At 42.9% G+C, this 16,421-nt stretch overlaps 1 protein-coding gene across 12 annotated transcripts; it reads left to right on the top strand.

The window, feature by feature from the left end:
* Nucleotides 1-810: 810 nt before the first annotated feature.
* On the top strand, nt 811-13,049 carry LOC120815140 (B-cell receptor CD22-like). 12 transcript variants are annotated; one of them, XM_078079750.1, is made up of 12 exons: nt 811-1,034; nt 2,284-2,634; nt 2,743-2,958; nt 5,423-5,692; nt 6,923-7,192; nt 7,311-7,580; nt 8,497-8,766; nt 8,884-9,144; nt 10,579-10,666; nt 10,777-10,834; nt 11,697-11,851; nt 11,966-13,049. In XM_078079750.1, exons 1-11 carry the CDS (start codon nt 986-988, stop codon nt 11,832-11,834), a joined length of 2,241 nt encoding a protein of 746 aa, XP_077935876.1. In that variant the 5' UTR covers nt 811-985; the 3' UTR covers nt 11,835-11,851; nt 11,966-13,049. The 12 variants fall into 12 exon arrangements, with proteins under 12 accessions (XP_077935876.1, XP_077935880.1, XP_077935879.1 ...); XM_078079754.1 differs by having other exon boundaries at nt 829-1,034; nt 10,582-10,666; XM_078079753.1 differs by having other exon boundaries at nt 846-1,034; nt 10,582-10,666; nt 11,697-11,855.
* Nucleotides 13,050-16,421: the final 3,372 nt, after the last annotated feature.

Raw genomic sequence — 16,421 nt, 5'->3', positions numbered from 1 at the left:
TGGAAGCAAAGGAGATAAGAGAACAAATGTGTCTCTTTACTGTTCTCGTCTTGTGGGAGAAAATATAAAACATTCTAGAGACAAACTGTCTGAATGCCATTCGAGTCATTTTCATTAGACCAACATTATATCTTATCATCTTTGCCCTTTGACCTCTTGGGCCTAACCCTTCCATTTAGGATGGAAGTGTGACAATTAAACCAAAATGAATGAACCAAACGTCTCTATTCTTGTCCTTATTGCTAAATAAACAACACGTTTCCTCTTCCATGAAATAAATATATTAAGATTTATACAACAATGGTTGCAAATGAAAACATCACATGAAATAAACAGCATTAAATACATCTGTAATAACCAAGACAAATAACATAAACGCAGTTAAATATAATGAAATCTATGGTTTAAATAGACGTATTCTGCCACCTAGTGGTAGAGATGTGAACACGTTAAATCCTTAAACTGTTTCTGCTCTTTTCACTGAAGCAACAGAACAATACGTGGAAAATAAATATCAGTGCCAACAGCAACGAGTGTGTGGACACAAACCACTTTGGTTAAACTATGTTATTAACCACAATATTACTACCTAGATTAATAACTATACTCCATCAACCAGTGACCCGCTGTGTACATGGATAAATGAAAATACATCTGCGTGTAGTCCACTGCTGCTAACACATCACATCGGACCAGGATCCATTATTTATACTCGTTAATGAGGTTTTCTCCTGATGGCACCGCGGACGGACCGACGTCAAACAAACGCTCCTTTGCGTTACTGTGAAGTGACGTACTTCCGGTTTAGCTGCTTCCAAGTTTCGTTTTATAGGAAAAAAAGAAAAAAAGAGATTTATGTGTTAGTTGTAGAAGTCGGACGTTTTTCTCGTGTTTTGATTTTAAAACAAAAAAAGAGAAGACGGTGGTGTTTCCGTATTTCGTTTAGACGGTACAATCCGTTTAGAAGGAGCACAGAGGAGCAGCTATGAGTCCATCAGCCGGTGGATTAGTCGTCTTCCTTCTCTCTGTACAAGGTACTGTACTTCTACATTTATATTGTGAGGCCGTTACACACCTCACACACACACAGGGAGCTGTGTTTTTACTTCACACACAGGTCTGATGTCATCACACACAAATAATGACTAAATGAACATTAACAAAGAAGAAATGCTCTGAATAATTTGTCTCTGTTGAACTTCCTCTAATCGTTCAGCAGCGTTTCTTTGCATTAGACCACATTTAGAGGCTGTTATTCACTCCGAGTCTCTGACGACGTTTGTTCTTCTTTTTGGAGGATTTATTGTGTATTTGTGGTCATTTTTATTCTCTTCCTGGTTGTTCAGTGTCTCTTTGAGGGACATTTTGTAGCTTGATTCACTGCCGGATGCTGAAAAGTCACATTCTGTGGTTTTAGACAAAGAGATATTGTTTTGGAAAATTCTATTTTGACTTTTGAAAGCCTGTCGATTCTTAAAACACTTCTTATCAGTGACGTGTGATCTAATCAGCACATAAATGGCACCTTTTGGGGGGGAAGTGGGAAAATGTGCGTTTCTTTGCTGCCATTTTGTCAAAAATTGAGCAAATATGGGTGGTTTCTTGTTTTTGTGTGTGCGTGTGTGTGTGAGGGCACATCCTATTATTTTGCATGTTATCATACAAGGGTCAAAGGCGTTGGCGTTGGGGTGATTTAATTAATCATACGTGTGTTAATAAAGGTATCTGGGCATTTGATGTGGTTTCGACCGTAAAATGCATCTGCCCCGTGGTTACCATGGTTACCATAGTCGTCCATTGTTTGATTAAATAATGCAGCTAAAAGCTTATGTCAATTGTGTCAAAATGGCGGCCAAATTGCCTGAACAGACACACTTGTATTTTCACACTTTTCCCCCCAAAGGCGCCGTTCATATTCTACTAATCTATATGTCACAGTATCGTTCCCCTCAGAGTTCTGCATTTCTCTACAGTTTCCATCTCCACTCTGCAGCAGACTGACCACAGACAGAAGAGCACAGAGCAAAGACACTCTTCTTCTCATCAACCAAACCCTTCTAATACTTCAACTTGAGCTTTTTCAGGTCCACAGGTTCAATACGTCGCTGTTCCTTCCAGCTGCAGAGTCCATGTGGACATCGTGGACTCTTTCATTACTTTCTATAAACTCAATGATTTTCATATTTCTCATCATATCTTTTCTCTTCAGTAAACTACCAATGAGAGTGTGTCCTGTGATGTTGTTCTGAGTGTGACTGTGGTTCCTGATGTGCTGTGTTACAGTGATACAGAGTCAGGATGGATGGAGAGTGAATTACCGTCAGACGGACATCTGTGCTGTAAAAGGATCAAGAGTGTATATAAGCTGCATCATCAAACACCCATCTGGAAAATATCCCTCTGATATAAAGGACAGATTCTGGTTCACTAAAGAGAAAGATGGTGAACCTGTGGATCTGACAACAGACTCTGAGTATTCAGGCCGTGTGGAGTATGATTGTTATACAAAGGGATGCACTCTGATCATCAAAGACCCGAGAAAAAGCGACTCAGCTGAGTACAAATTCACATTCATGACAAGCAAATCAGGAGAGAAATATACTGGTTCACCTGGAGTCACTTTGTCTGTCAAAGGTAACATTTTAATTCACATAATAATCATCTCCACATCTTCAACATCTAGAAAACCAGAGAATAAATGTCTTCTGTGAATGTTGACACTTTAATAAATAATATTCACAGATTCAGGTTTCCAGGTGCAGGTGAGAAGATCAGATTCTACCTGGTTGGAGCTGACGTGTCACAGCAGCTGTGTTCTGTCTGATCGTGCTGAATACGACTGGTCCAAAAATGGAGAGATCATCAAGAGAGGATCTTCTCTTCGAGTCTCCTCTGGTTCTACAGACAGATATTCCTGTTATTTAAGAGGATCTTGGGATAACGGTTCTCCTGCAGTGTGTAAGTTCACTCCACTGTGTCGGCCTGTGGAGCTTCACCAACATCTCACATGGAGGCACCAGACCGCTGCATGTAAACTAGAGGCATCAAAAAGATGAAGCACAACGTTCCTCAGGAGGTGGAGCCGTGGTCCACTGACCAGAGGGTTGCTGGTTCAATCCCCGGCCCCTGCAGTCTACGTGTAGAAGAGTCACTCACACACTGACACAAAAATATGATTCTAATCACAGCTGTAAACACACGAGTCTAAATGTTAAAGGAGACACAGATCTTTATTTATGTCATTCTTTTATTAATAGAAACACAAATATAAACCATCAGCAGACAGAATAATGTGATTTTCATAAAGAATCAAGTGAATTATTCCAGAACATAAGTAGAAGTGACGTGTCAGCTGGTGGAGGAAACAATCAATAACTCCTACAACAACTAGAAGTGAGAGGACAGACTCAGCTAAGGACACAAGCAGCATCTAAAGAGAAGAATGTGTGGGGAGATTTTATCACAGCTCAGACAGAGACCCAAACGCAGATGTGAGGAATATTGAATGTCTTTAAATGAAGTGGAATTCGGGCAGGCAGTGTCGTTGTCGGAGGCAGGCAGGGGTCAGTACACGGGGGATCTCTAGAATCAACTGGGAACTACGAGGATACAACGCTGGTGAGACCTGGTGAAACACACAAGACGAACTGGCAACAAGAACAGGGAGAAGACACAGGTTATATGCCCAAGGGATAATTGACAAACAGGGAACACCATGGTGTGGGAGGAGACAGGGGGAAAACAGGTGAACACAATTAGGGCGGGACAGATATCAACATTACAAAGGATTAAAGGCTGCTTATTGTCACTTTACACCTGCAGGAGTCTCACCTGTGACAGCCGCTGTGATGAATAATACATTACATTACATGTCATTTAGCTGACGCTTTTATCCAAAGAACTCAGAAGAACAAGAAACAAGGAAGTGCAATTTCCTCAAGCCAATTTACAATTTGCTATAGATGAGTGGTGTTATAAGTACAATTTAAGTGCTCGTCTTTTAGTCGAGGCAGAGTCTGAAGAGGTGTGTCTTTAGTTTGCGGCGGAAGATGTGAAGGCTCTCTGCGGCCCTGGTGTCTTCAGAGAGCTCGTTCCACCATTTCGGAGCAAGGACAGCGAAGAGTCGAGATCTAGTCGAGTGTTTTGCTCTCCGTGAGGGAGGGACGAGCAGTTTAGCAGATGCAGAGCGGAGAGTGCGGGTTGGGATGTAGGGTTTGACCATGTCCTGGATGTAAGCTGGACTCGATCCATTCACTGCATGGTACGTGAGCACCAATGTTTTGAACCTGATGCGGGCGGCCACCGGTAGCCAGTGAAGAGAGCGGAGGAGTGGAGTAGTGTGGGAGAATTTAGGAAGGTTAAAGACCAGTCGAGCTGCTGCATTCTGGATGAGCTGCAAAGGTCGAATGGCGGTGGCAGGGAGACCTGCCAGGAGCGAGTTGCAGTAGTCCAGGCATGAGATGAGAAGAGCTTGAATAAGTACCTGCACTGCCTTCTGAGTGAGAAGGGGGCGTGTTCTCCTGATGTTGTAGAGAGTGTATCCACAGGATCGTGTTGTCGCAGTGATGTTGGGAGTCAGGGAGAGTTGGCTGTCGAGTGTGACGCCGAGGTTCCTAGCGGTTAAAGTGGGCGTTAACACAGAGTTGCCAAAGTTGACCATCAAGTCCTGGGTCGGAGAATCTTTTCCAGGAAAGAGAAGTAGTTCAGTCTTGTCGGGGTTGATTTTCAGATGGTGGGCGGACATCCACTAAGAGATGTCATTTAGACAGGCCGAGATCCGCGCCGCCACCTGGGTGTCCGAGTGAGGGAAGGAGAGAATTAGTTGGATGTCATTGGCATAGCTGTGATAGGAGAAGCCATGCGAGCGAATGACAGTGCTTATATAGTTGGTGTAGGGCGAGAAGAGAAGGGGACCCAGGACGGAACCCTGAGGAACTCCAGTAGTAAGAGGACAAGGTTCCAACACAGATCCTGGCCAGGTTACCCGGTAGGTGCGGCCGTCGAGGAAGGACGAGAGAAGTGAGTGAGCGAAGCCTGAGACACCAAGTTCCTGAAGGGAGGAAATAAGGATCTGGTGGTTGACTGTGTCAAATGCAGCGGAGAGGTCCAGAAGGATGAGGACAAAGGAAAGAAGGGCGGCTCTAGCAGTGTGGAGTTGCTCTGAGACAGCAAGGAGAGCAGTCTTTGTGGAATGGCCTGCCTTGAAGCCTGACTGGTGGGGGTCAAGGAGGTTGTTACGGTGGCGATAGGAAGAGAGTTGGTTAAAGATCGCACGTTGAAGAGTTTTGGACAAAAAGGGAAGAAGAGAGACCGGTCTGTAGTTGTTTTCTTCAGAAGGGTTGAGGGTAGGTTTCTATCTAGGATCAACTATCTACGCTAACATCTTCTAACCTTTTAGGATGTTTCTTAATGTCTCCTCCAGATGGTCCATGGCGTCCCTCTGTGTCAGTGAGTCCCTCTGCTGAGATGCTGGAGGGCGATTCATTGACTCTTACCTGTAGCACTGATGCTAACCCAGCAGCTAACTACACCTGGTACAAGGAGGCTGGAACGTCAGACCCTCGTCTTCTCAGTGAAAAACCTCAGCAGATCTTCAGCTCCATCCAGTCCTCTGATTCTGGAAGGTATTTCTGTACAGCTGAGAACCAGCTGGGGAGGAAGAGGTCTGAATTCATCTCTATCAATGTGAAATGTGAGTGAAACACAACCTTTTTAAAAGCAGTATAATCACGACTAAGATGGTGTTTTGTTATGAACCTTTATTTATTTACATTACATTATATGTCATTTAGCTGACACTTATCCAAAGTGACTCATTATAAGTGCAGAGGTCGAATGGCGGTAGCAGGGAGACCTGCCAGGAGGGAGATGCAGTAGTCCAGGCGGGAGATGACAAGAGCCTGAATCAGTACCTGCGCTGCCTTCTGAGTGAGAAGGGGACGTATTTTCCTGATGTTGTAGAGCGTGTATCTACAAGATCGTGTTGTCGCAGTAATGTTGGGAGTCAGGGAAAGTTGGCTGTCAAGTGTCACGCCGAGGTTCCTAGCAGTCAAAGTGGGCGTTAACACGGAGTTGCCAAAGTTAACAGTCAGGTCCTGAGCCGGAGAATAATTTCCTTGAAGGAGATGTAGTTCAGTCTTGTCGGGGTTGATTTTCAGATGGTCAGCGGACATCCACTGAGAGATGTCAGACGGACAGGCAGAGATCTGTGCCGCCACCTGGGTGTCCGAGTGAGGGAAGGAGAGATTTAGTTGGATGTCATTGGCATAGCTGTGATAGGAGAAGCCATGCGAGCGAATGACAGTGCTTATATAGTTGGTGTAGGGCGAGAAGAGAAGGGGACCCAGGACGGAACCCTGAGGAACTCCAGTAGTAAGAGGACAAGGTTCCAACACAGATCCTCGCCAGGTTACCCGGTAGGTGCGGCCGTCGAGGAAGGACTAGAGAAGGGAGTGAGCGAAGCCTGAGACACCAAGTTTCTGAAGGGAGGAAATGAGGATCTGGTGGTTGACTGTGTCAAATGCAGCGGAGAGGTCCAGAAGGATGAGGACAAAGGAAAGAAGGGCGGCTCTAGCAGTGTGGAGTTGCTCTGAGACAGCAAGGAGAGCAGTCTTTGTGGAATGGCCTGCCTTGAAGCCTGACTGGTGGGGGTCAAGGAGGTTGTTATGGTGGCGATAGGAAGAGAGTTGGTTAAAGATCGCACGTTGAAGAGTTTTGGACAAAAAGGGAAGAAGAGAGACCGGTCTGTAGTTGTTTTCTTCAGAAGGGTTGAGGGTAGGTTTCTTGAGGAGAGGGTTAACTCTTGCCTCCTTCAGATAGAGATATAGTCTGAGAGAAAGACACACAAGTATTAATTCAAATGATCAACTATCTACGCTAACATCTTCTAACCTTTTAGGATGTTTCTTAATGTCTCCTCCAGATGGTCCACGGCGTCCCTCTGTGTCAGTGAGTCCCTCTGCTGAGATGCTGGAGGGCGATTCATTGACTCTTACCTGTAGCACTGATGCTAACCCAGCAGCTAACTACACCTGGTACAAGGAGCATGGGACGTCAGACCCTCGTCTTGTCAGTGAAAAACCTCAGCTGATCTTTAGCTCCATCCAGTCCTTTGACTCTGGAAGGTATTTCTGTGCAACTGAGAACCGGCTGGGGAGGAAGAGGTCTGACTTCATCTTGATCCCTGTGAAATGTGAGTGAAACACAACCTTTTTAAAAGCAACATAATCACTACTAATATAGTGTTTTGTCATAAACCTCTATTTATTTAACCCTAACTTGTAATATTTATGTTTACACGTCTGCTCCAGATGGTCCACAGCGTCCCTCTGTTTCAGTGAGTCCCTCTGCTCAGATGGTGGAGGGTGATTCAGTGAATCTGACCTGTAGCGCTGATGCTAACCCAGCAGCTAACTACACCTGGTACAAGGAGGCTGGAACGTCAGATCCTCATCTTCTCAGTGAAGAACCTCAGCTGTTCTTCAGCTTTATCCGGTCTTCTGACTCTGGATTGTATTCCTGTACAGTTGAGAACCAGCTGGGGAGGAAGACCTCTGAATTTATCTCTATCGATGTGAAATGTGAGTGAAACACAACCTTTTTAAAAGCAGTATAATCACGACTAAGATGGTGTTTTGTTATGAACCTTTATTTATTTACATTACATTATATGTCATTTAGCTGACACTTATCCAAAGTGACTCATTATAAGTGCAGAGGTCGAATGGCGGTAGCAGGGAGACCTGCCAGGAGGGAGATGCAGTAGTCCAGGCGGGAGATGACAAGAGCCTGAATCAGTACCTGCGCTGCCTTCTGAGTGAGAAGGGGACGTATTTTCCTGATGTTGTAGAGCGTGTATCTACAAGATCGTGTTGTCGCAGTAATGTTGGGAGTCAGGGAAAGTTGGCTGTCAAGTGTCACGCCGAGGTTCCTAGCAGTCAAAGTGGGCGTTAACACGGAGTTGCCAAAGTTAACAGTCAGGTCCTGAGCCGGAGAATAATTTCCTTGAAGGAGATGTAGTTCAGTCTTGTCGGGGTTGATTTTCAGATGGTCAGCGGACATCCACTGAGAGATGTCAGACGGACAGGCAGAGATCTGTGCCGCCACCTGGGTGTCCGAGTGAGGGAAGGAGAGAATTAGTTGGATGTCATTGGCATAGCTGTGGTAGGAGAAGCCATGCGAGCGAATGACAGTGCTTAGATAGTTGGTGTAGAGCGAGAAGAGGAGGGGACCCAGGACGGAACCCTGTGGAACTCCAGTAGTAAGAGGACATGGTTCCGACACAGATCCTCTCCAGGTTGTCCGCTAGGTGCGAACGTCAAGGTAGGATGAGAGAAGGGAGAGAGCAGAGCCTGAGACACCAAGTTCCTGAAGAGAGGAAATGAGGATCTGGTGTTTGACTGTGTCAAATGCAGCGGAGAGGTCCAGAAGGATGAGGACAGAGGAGAGAGAGGCTTGACTTTAACTTGTAATAATATGTTCACATGTGTCCTCCAGATGGTCCATGGCGTCCCTTTGTGTCAGTGAGTCCCTCTGCTGAGATGCTGGAGGGCGATTCAGTGACTCTGACCTGTAGCACTGATGCTAACCCAGCAGCTAACTACACCTGGTACAAGGAGGCTGGAACGTCAGACCCTCGTCTTCTCAGTGAAAAACCTCAGCTGATCTTCAGCTCCATCCAGTCCTCTGACTCTGGAAGGTATTTCTGTACAGCTGAGAACCAGCTGGGGAGGAAGAGGTCTGAATTCATCTCTATCAATGTGAAATGTGAGTGAAACACAACCTTTTTAAAAGCAACATAATCACTACTGAGGTAGTATTTTGTTATGAACTTCTATTTATTTAACTATAACTTGTAATAATATGTTCACACGTCTCCTCCAGATGTTCCACAGCGTCCCTTTGTGTCAGCGAGTCCCTCTGCTGAGATGCTGGAGGGCGATTCAGTGACTCTGACCTGTAGCACTGATGCTAACCCAGCAACTAACTACACCTGGTACAAGGAGCATGAAGACTCACCACGAGCATCAGGACAGATCTTCACCATCACTGACTTCAGAGCTGAACACAGTGGGAATTATTACTGTGAAGCCCGGAACGAGATGGGACGTAGTAACTCCACCTCATTTCTGATGACTTTTTCAGGTAAATCACACTGATTTTCATTTTTTGGTAGGGCCATCCATTTCATCAAACATCCCAGGATGATTCAATGCAAAAAAAAGGTATCACTTTAACATTAGTGATTATATATATATATATATATATATATATATATATATTATTCCACAGAAGACCAAAGTTGCTTTAACTGCGTTAAAATATTTTATCGCATTAATCTCGACCACATCAATCGCATAGAGTAGCACGTTAATGTTGACAGCCCTAATATATATATATATATATATACACATTAGGGCTGTCAACATTAATGCATTACTCTATGAGATTAATGTCGCCTAGATTAATGCAACAAAATATATATTTTTGAGACTAAAGCCCCACAAAACTTCACACAATTATTTTGGATGTGCCTCCTTCCATCCACGTCCTCTTTGTTTCTTCACCGCAAGCTTTTGTTCGTTGTCATGCTGGGTAGCGATTTTAACTTTCCCCAAGACGGTGAACGTGACTTGTCCATGTGTGTCCTGGTGTTTCCAAATAAGTGATTTAAAAAGCAAGCATGGGATTCAAAATATGGCTCCAGCATGACAGCATCAAGCTAGAGTTGGGGCTTCTTGGAAGAATACCTTCTGTGCTGACCATTGTCATGTCGTTGAACGGGTGACTCGCAAGACTAGCCCTGACAACTTGCAGCCTGCGGCTAAACAACAATGGGCCAAGGCTGAATCCATTTAAGGAGCTGACTGGCTAAGTGATATGTCGCTTATTTATATTTTCAATCATTAATTGGTTAAACTGCTTCATAGACCTGCCACAGCCAGCTGAGCCATGCAAACAGGCAGAGAGGACATGCAGGAAAAGGCAGATATTTTGCGCAGATATCTTATTTTATAAATATTGCTGGGTAAAATGTATTATTAATATAATTTAAAAAAATTGTGGCTGAAGGTGGGGCCAGGCCCCATATCCCTCTATTGAGCTGCCGCCTCTTCTCATTTGTCTATTTTCTCACACGTTGTATCCACAACCCAACTTAAAAAGTGACCCAAAACACTGCCTTTCGCTCCTGTCCTCCACTCGGTGAAGCAGGGGAGCATTGTGGGAATAGAAGGTGAACCTGAGCAGATACACTATGACCCCACTGAGGTTCAAACCCTGAACCCTCGGTTCATCAATTTAAGGAGCAGTTCGGTAAGAAAGTATGGAACGAATAGAATGCTCTATTAGCAATACAACAATTAGCTAGCATGCTAACTAGTCAGCTTTGAGTGTTATAGTACTTTTAGGTGTTGAGTTAAAGTTCATCATCTGCATAGAGCAGATCTTAAGGTCCCCGATATTCTGTTAAACTGTGTTAAAGATGTTATTTTCATTCTGTTGGTCACTCCTTCATTCCACCCTCCATATTTTAATACGTTATATTTGTTATTGGTCTTCTTTCCTGTGTTGGAAAAGAAGGCCGTCCATGGTCAACAGCAGCTGTTGCATCCACATCTGCTATTTTACTGGTGATCATGATCCTCGCTGCCTTACTTTTGATCAGGTAAGTGGTTCAGCTTCACTGTGATAAAATGCAGATGTGGATGTTACATTCACGCAGTCGTTGAATCACTTGATTTGACCATTTGTTTGTTTATTCATTCTTCTGTCCAGAAGAAAAAGGTCCTCACGAAGCTTTTTCCCTGGAAAGAGACCAGACAACATCGCTGAGGTGAGGAGGACGAGCTCAGTGTGGAGTTCTATTGGAGCATTCATTATAATATATATAACTACATATGAGGGCTGTTGATAGATTAAAAAAAATGTACAAATTAATCGCTCTTTTTGAAATGTATTAATCGCGCTTAATGAATGATGTTGTTGTCAATGAATGCTTGTTTTATTTTTAAAGACTAAATCTAAATAACAAGTAATGACTTGGGTATAGACACTGTTGTTTAACTGTTAATGCCATTTGAAACACAACTACACACATTTGATCATCTTGGAGGCAGAATTTCATCAGGTGGAATATGTTGAACTATCCACTCGACCTGCTGTCCTCGTTCACCTTTCTGTGCTCTCAACTCTCCATCATTTCATGGTTGTGTTGCAATCTCCCCACATTTAGACTTCACATTTTCAAAACACTTTTAGGGACACATTGGTAGTCCTCTGCAGCCTGTGTGCCACGCAGTGCAACGTAGACTTAGCAGCGAGCTTAGCATAGCGATGCTTTAAGTGGTCCGTTTGCCACTGATCCCCCTTCTGTTTGACCCGTGGAGAAACTCTTCTGCACAGTTCTCCGCTGTATGCCGCTCCTCTTTTTGTTTTAAGTTTCAATGCAAAAAGCTCTCCATCTTCTCCATCTTCTCCAATCTAACTGACTGCAGCTAGCAGCTGTTTCGTTTCTGTGAGCGGTTTTGTTAACTTCCGGCACATTAATCTCAGCCCCATTAATCGCATCTAATATACGACCCTGTGTTATTATTTTAAATTTCATCAATAATTCTGGTAATAGATGCTGTTTTGTTTTGGTACTACAGTCCAGTAATACATGTACTTATCCACTAAGTACTTGTTCTTTGAAGCAGATCCCACTAGTGCAGCTTTGCAGTGTGAGCTTCTCCGGAAACCAGGAGGATCTTCTTCTCTACTCCAACATCAGGCCAGCTCGCCCCCCCAGACCCAAGGAGGAGGTGGAGGAAGTGCTGTACAACAGTCAACTTTAAGAGTTCTGGTGCTGCCAGTGAGTGTGACAATATTTACTAAATATGGATCCGTCTCTGCTTTTATTATCACTGTTTTATTGCTGTTTAAACGTGTTAATGATTCATTTAGTGAGTTTACGGTTCTTTCACAGACGGAGATGTGAAGGAGCTGTGGATGATTCTTCTGCTCTGTACAGCACCGTCAGCAAAGCACCAAGAGAATGAACCCACACAGATATGTGGTCTGTTACTGTACAGAGTTTAAGCAGCTTAAACACACCTGCATGAATATGAGGTTTGACATGTTGTATATTCACCATCGTTAAGGCTTCCATCAGAGAAGCATCAGGGAGCCAATGGGAGGCCAGCTTGTAGTCTGTAATCAGCCTTTAAATGTTACTAATCAGCAATATGTTACTACCAGAGCCTTAATATTAGATCTAAAAGTCATTGAGTGTTATTTTCTCTCATAAATATGCTGATTGTATTAAGTATTATTAGATAACATTACATTTAGCTGACACTTTTATCCAAAGCGACTTACAATAAGTGCATTTCAACCATATGGATACACACTCAGAAGAACAAAAAACAAGAAAGTGCAATTTCATTAAATATGCCCATTTACTACTGGTTATAGATAAGAGCCATTATAAGTACAATTTAAGTGCTACAATTTGTTAGTGTTCTGCTAAGCTAAGCTCAGCTTAGCGTGCTTCAATGCGGTTCATTACAAGTTGTAAACCTCTGACTCACCACTGTGTGTTGTACTCTCGGGTAGGACAGAAATGGCAAAAGGGGCTTTTATGTATCTGCACCCTCATTATGGAATATGTTGCAGAAAGATTTAAAACTTACTGGTTTTAAATCGAAAATGAAGGAAATAGAGGCAGGTTCCGTCAGGTCACTGTCTCTAAAATTCTCAGTTTTTGTTAACTTGTCTTATTCAGTGTTTGTAACTGTGTGTTTCTATGTGTCTTGGCCAGGGGGGTATTGCACAAAAGTCATAGAAATATGCAGCTGTAATTAAACAGAGAGAAAAGCCGGGCAGACAATCACGGACCGACGGAATGAGGAAGGATTTAAAAATATCTACTAAACGTCTACTACTATTTTTCATGTGTTGGTTTTATTGCTGTATCTGTGTTTGTGTGCTAAATGTCCTGGTTGTACTGTAAGGTGTCTTTTCAGTAGCTTTCCATGTAAAGCACTATATAAATAAAATATAGTATTAGTATTTAGCCTACTTTGCCCTAAAAGTGAGCAGAGGAAAATATTGTTCACTGCACTGATCTCCCTCAGTGACTGTACTTCCCCCCCCCTCCACCCTCCACCCTGGGTTGACTGCCACACACCTTCCTCCAGCCACTGAACATTTGCACTAGAATGTTTTTTTTATTACTGTATTAATCATACTTATACCTACAATACCTCTTGCTGTTCATATTGCATATCTATTTCTGCGGAGGAATGGGCCCATGTTTTAAACCAAGGCAGGCCTGTGATGGAGGGATTCAGGGTGGGACAGCGACTGACAGTGCTCCACCTGCAGAAACTGCCCTCTTCATACCTGCTACATTCTACAGCACATCAAACACAATCACCCATTTATACGGAATATGTGGAAATCCTCTTTGATGTAACACATTCTTCTGTGACTATAACACTCCCCTTCACACTGCACACGTCACTTTAACTGTAATTTATCGCTGTGTCGTCACTCGTCGCTTTGTCACTTGTTCGCTAGTGCACTTTATGCTTAATATTTTTTAACTTTTTTAATATTTTACATTTTTTAACTTTAACTTTATTCCCTTGTTTTATACTAACCCATAGCCTTATTCTACTAACCCATTGCACTAGCATTTCATTTTACTTTATTTTATTACTTGTGCACTGCTGTCTTGTTGTCTATTGTCACGCTGTCTACTGTCGCGCACCAACCGCCAAGACAAATTCCTTGTATGTTTGACATATTTTGGTAATGTTTTCTGATTCCTGATTCCTAATAAAGACGTGTGCCAAGGACCTCAGTGCCAAACACACACAGGACGGCAAATAGTGCCTTTATTTACAGTTTCAGCATATAAAAACATGCCGCTTGCAAAAGAGCGCCGTGCCTTACAGAGCATCTGTGGGATGGCGAGATGCAGGCACGTGCACAGACTGGGGGGCAGGTGCTCAAACCAAATCTAAAGGGCAGCCATCGCCAAAATTATGAAATAAATAAAAGGATATAGTCTCTCTTTTCTTGACATTATGCTGCAAATCTTGTAAATGAGATAAATACCATGGTTGCTTGGCTGGGTTTAATTCAACCTGCCTTCGTGCAACCAAGTCAAAGCTAAATTCATCCAGGATAACCTGAAAATCCCGACTTAATCCCTTATCCTGGTGCAATAGCCCTCTGGTCTCCTTTGAAAAGAGATAAATACAACATACTTTAATTATAACCAGTATAACAAGAAGTGTTGTGTTTGCATCATGTTCTCACGTCGGGTCCCTTAGATCTTCTCTCCTGGTTCTACAGGTCCAGACACTGCGAACCAATGACAACAGATGATTGCTTTTACTGGCTGTTTCTATGGCGACAAGTGCCGCTTCAAGCATACCCCAGACCTGCAAGTTCAAGACAGGAAACCTTAACCGGGCCCCTCCCCGACCCAGCGGCAACGCATCAACGAACTTAGAACACGGTGGGAAGAACCTCTGGGGAAACAATGCTCGAGTGGAAGCGTCTTTCCGTTTGGATCTTGAATAGATTTCCTGAGGAAGTCCCGGGATCTGAGTGGAGGCCCCTGCTATGTGGGAGGACTTCATCCTGCTCGGTGAACTTCATCTGTTGAACCGCTCCACAGGTCCAGAGTCCAGTGTGGGGACCCAGAACGAGACACCATATTTGAATTAAATACAATACTTTACAAATCCCAAACTAAGTGAATATTTAAAATGCTGTGAGCAGCCTCGTCGTGCTCCTGCTTGCTGATCCACATCTGCTGGAAGGTGGAGAAGGAGACCAGGATGGAGCCGCCGATCCAGACGGAGTATTTACGCTCAGCAGAGGAGCAAATAGTTTACTTTTATTGCCTTTTATAGCACTAATAATAATAATAATAATAATAATAATAATAATAATACCATATCACAACAGATACTGCCACTGATGATATATTCAGCTTGTGAAACAGGTTATTTTATGATGCTAAGACACCTTATGAAAACCAAGCAGTAAATATGTATCATTTACTATAAATGACTAATGCAAAGGTCCATTTAAGAGCTGCATACAGCATTAGAATAGAAGAGCACACTGAGAAATTCAAGGTCAAGAATGAACTAATTCCATAATTAGTCCAGTGACTGATTGTTCCTTCTAAAAAAGTAATTTATCAAGAAGAAAAAGATTGAATATTAGTTAGTTATTATTAGTTCCTATTAGTCTCATTTCTTTGATTTTTTTTTAGAAAATTGCAAACTTTGATTTGATTTATTAACATACTGTAGCTTTATGTTCTTCACTCACTAACATCTCTACATCCATCCTCAGCTGTGGATCTTTGCAGCTCCTGCAGAGTAACGAGGGCCTCCTGGTTGCTGCTCTATCAAGGAGATCACAGTGTCCTCAGGATAAATGTGACCTCTGACCAGTGGTGTAGTCTATATTTATCATCTATAATCTAATCATCTATATTTTTGTAGTGACTATACTGTGATCTTCCCCTCCCAGCGTCATACTGAGATAACTTAAGGCTCACTGTTTTTAAAATAGTAACAAATCTGACGGCAGTAAACTGAAGTAATTTTCTTTAGAGCCTTTGAGCAACATTAGATCTTCTCATCCTGACCTCCTCTGTTTAACCATTGGAGTCATGATGAAGTGTGACAAATAATAATGTAGGTCCATTATTCTTAACGTTTAATAGAAATAAACCACAGGTGTCTATTTTTCATTTTTGTTATGTATTACATTGTGATCAACAAATATTGCCTCTTCTTGGAGGTACGTTTGGTTCTTAAATGAAATATATATAATATAACAAGATGTGTACAACAATGGTTGCAAATGAACCCTAAACATCACATGGAATAAACAGCATTAAATACGTGTGTAATAACCTGGATCAATAACACAAACACAGTTAAATATAATGAAATCTATGGTTTAAATACACGTATTCTGCCACCTAGTGGAAGACATGTGAACACGTTGACTTTGCGTGTCTCTGCGTTCACTGAAGCAACAACAATGCGTGGAAAATAAATATGAGAGGCAACAGCAACGGGTGTGAAACCACAAGCCACTTTGATTAAACTATATTATAAACTAGTAGTAGCTATGTTATTACCCACATGCAGTAGCCCTTCTCCCTTGCCCTGTTTGTCAAGGTCCTTATGAAGAGTGTCTACTTCTATATGCTGCTATACTGCCCGAGGATGTAAACACAGCCCAGATACACAAACCGTGGACATTTATTATCACACACACACAATTCACTACACACTCAGCGTCAAAAGACTCCACCCGGGATTTGTCTGTAAGACGGTGCACGTCGGCGCTCCCGGCGACCCTCCACCCAGAGAAGAGGGGTCAGTACTCACAGTTCTCCG

This window comes from Gasterosteus aculeatus, chromosome 9, assembly GCF_964276395.1.
Source record: "Gasterosteus aculeatus chromosome 9, fGasAcu3.hap1.1, whole genome shotgun sequence".
NCBI lineage: Eukaryota > Metazoa > Chordata > Actinopteri > Perciformes > Gasterosteidae > Gasterosteus > Gasterosteus aculeatus.
The sequence above is the reverse complement of the archived record's forward strand: the minus strand, read 5'-3'. Positions and strand labels throughout refer to the sequence as shown.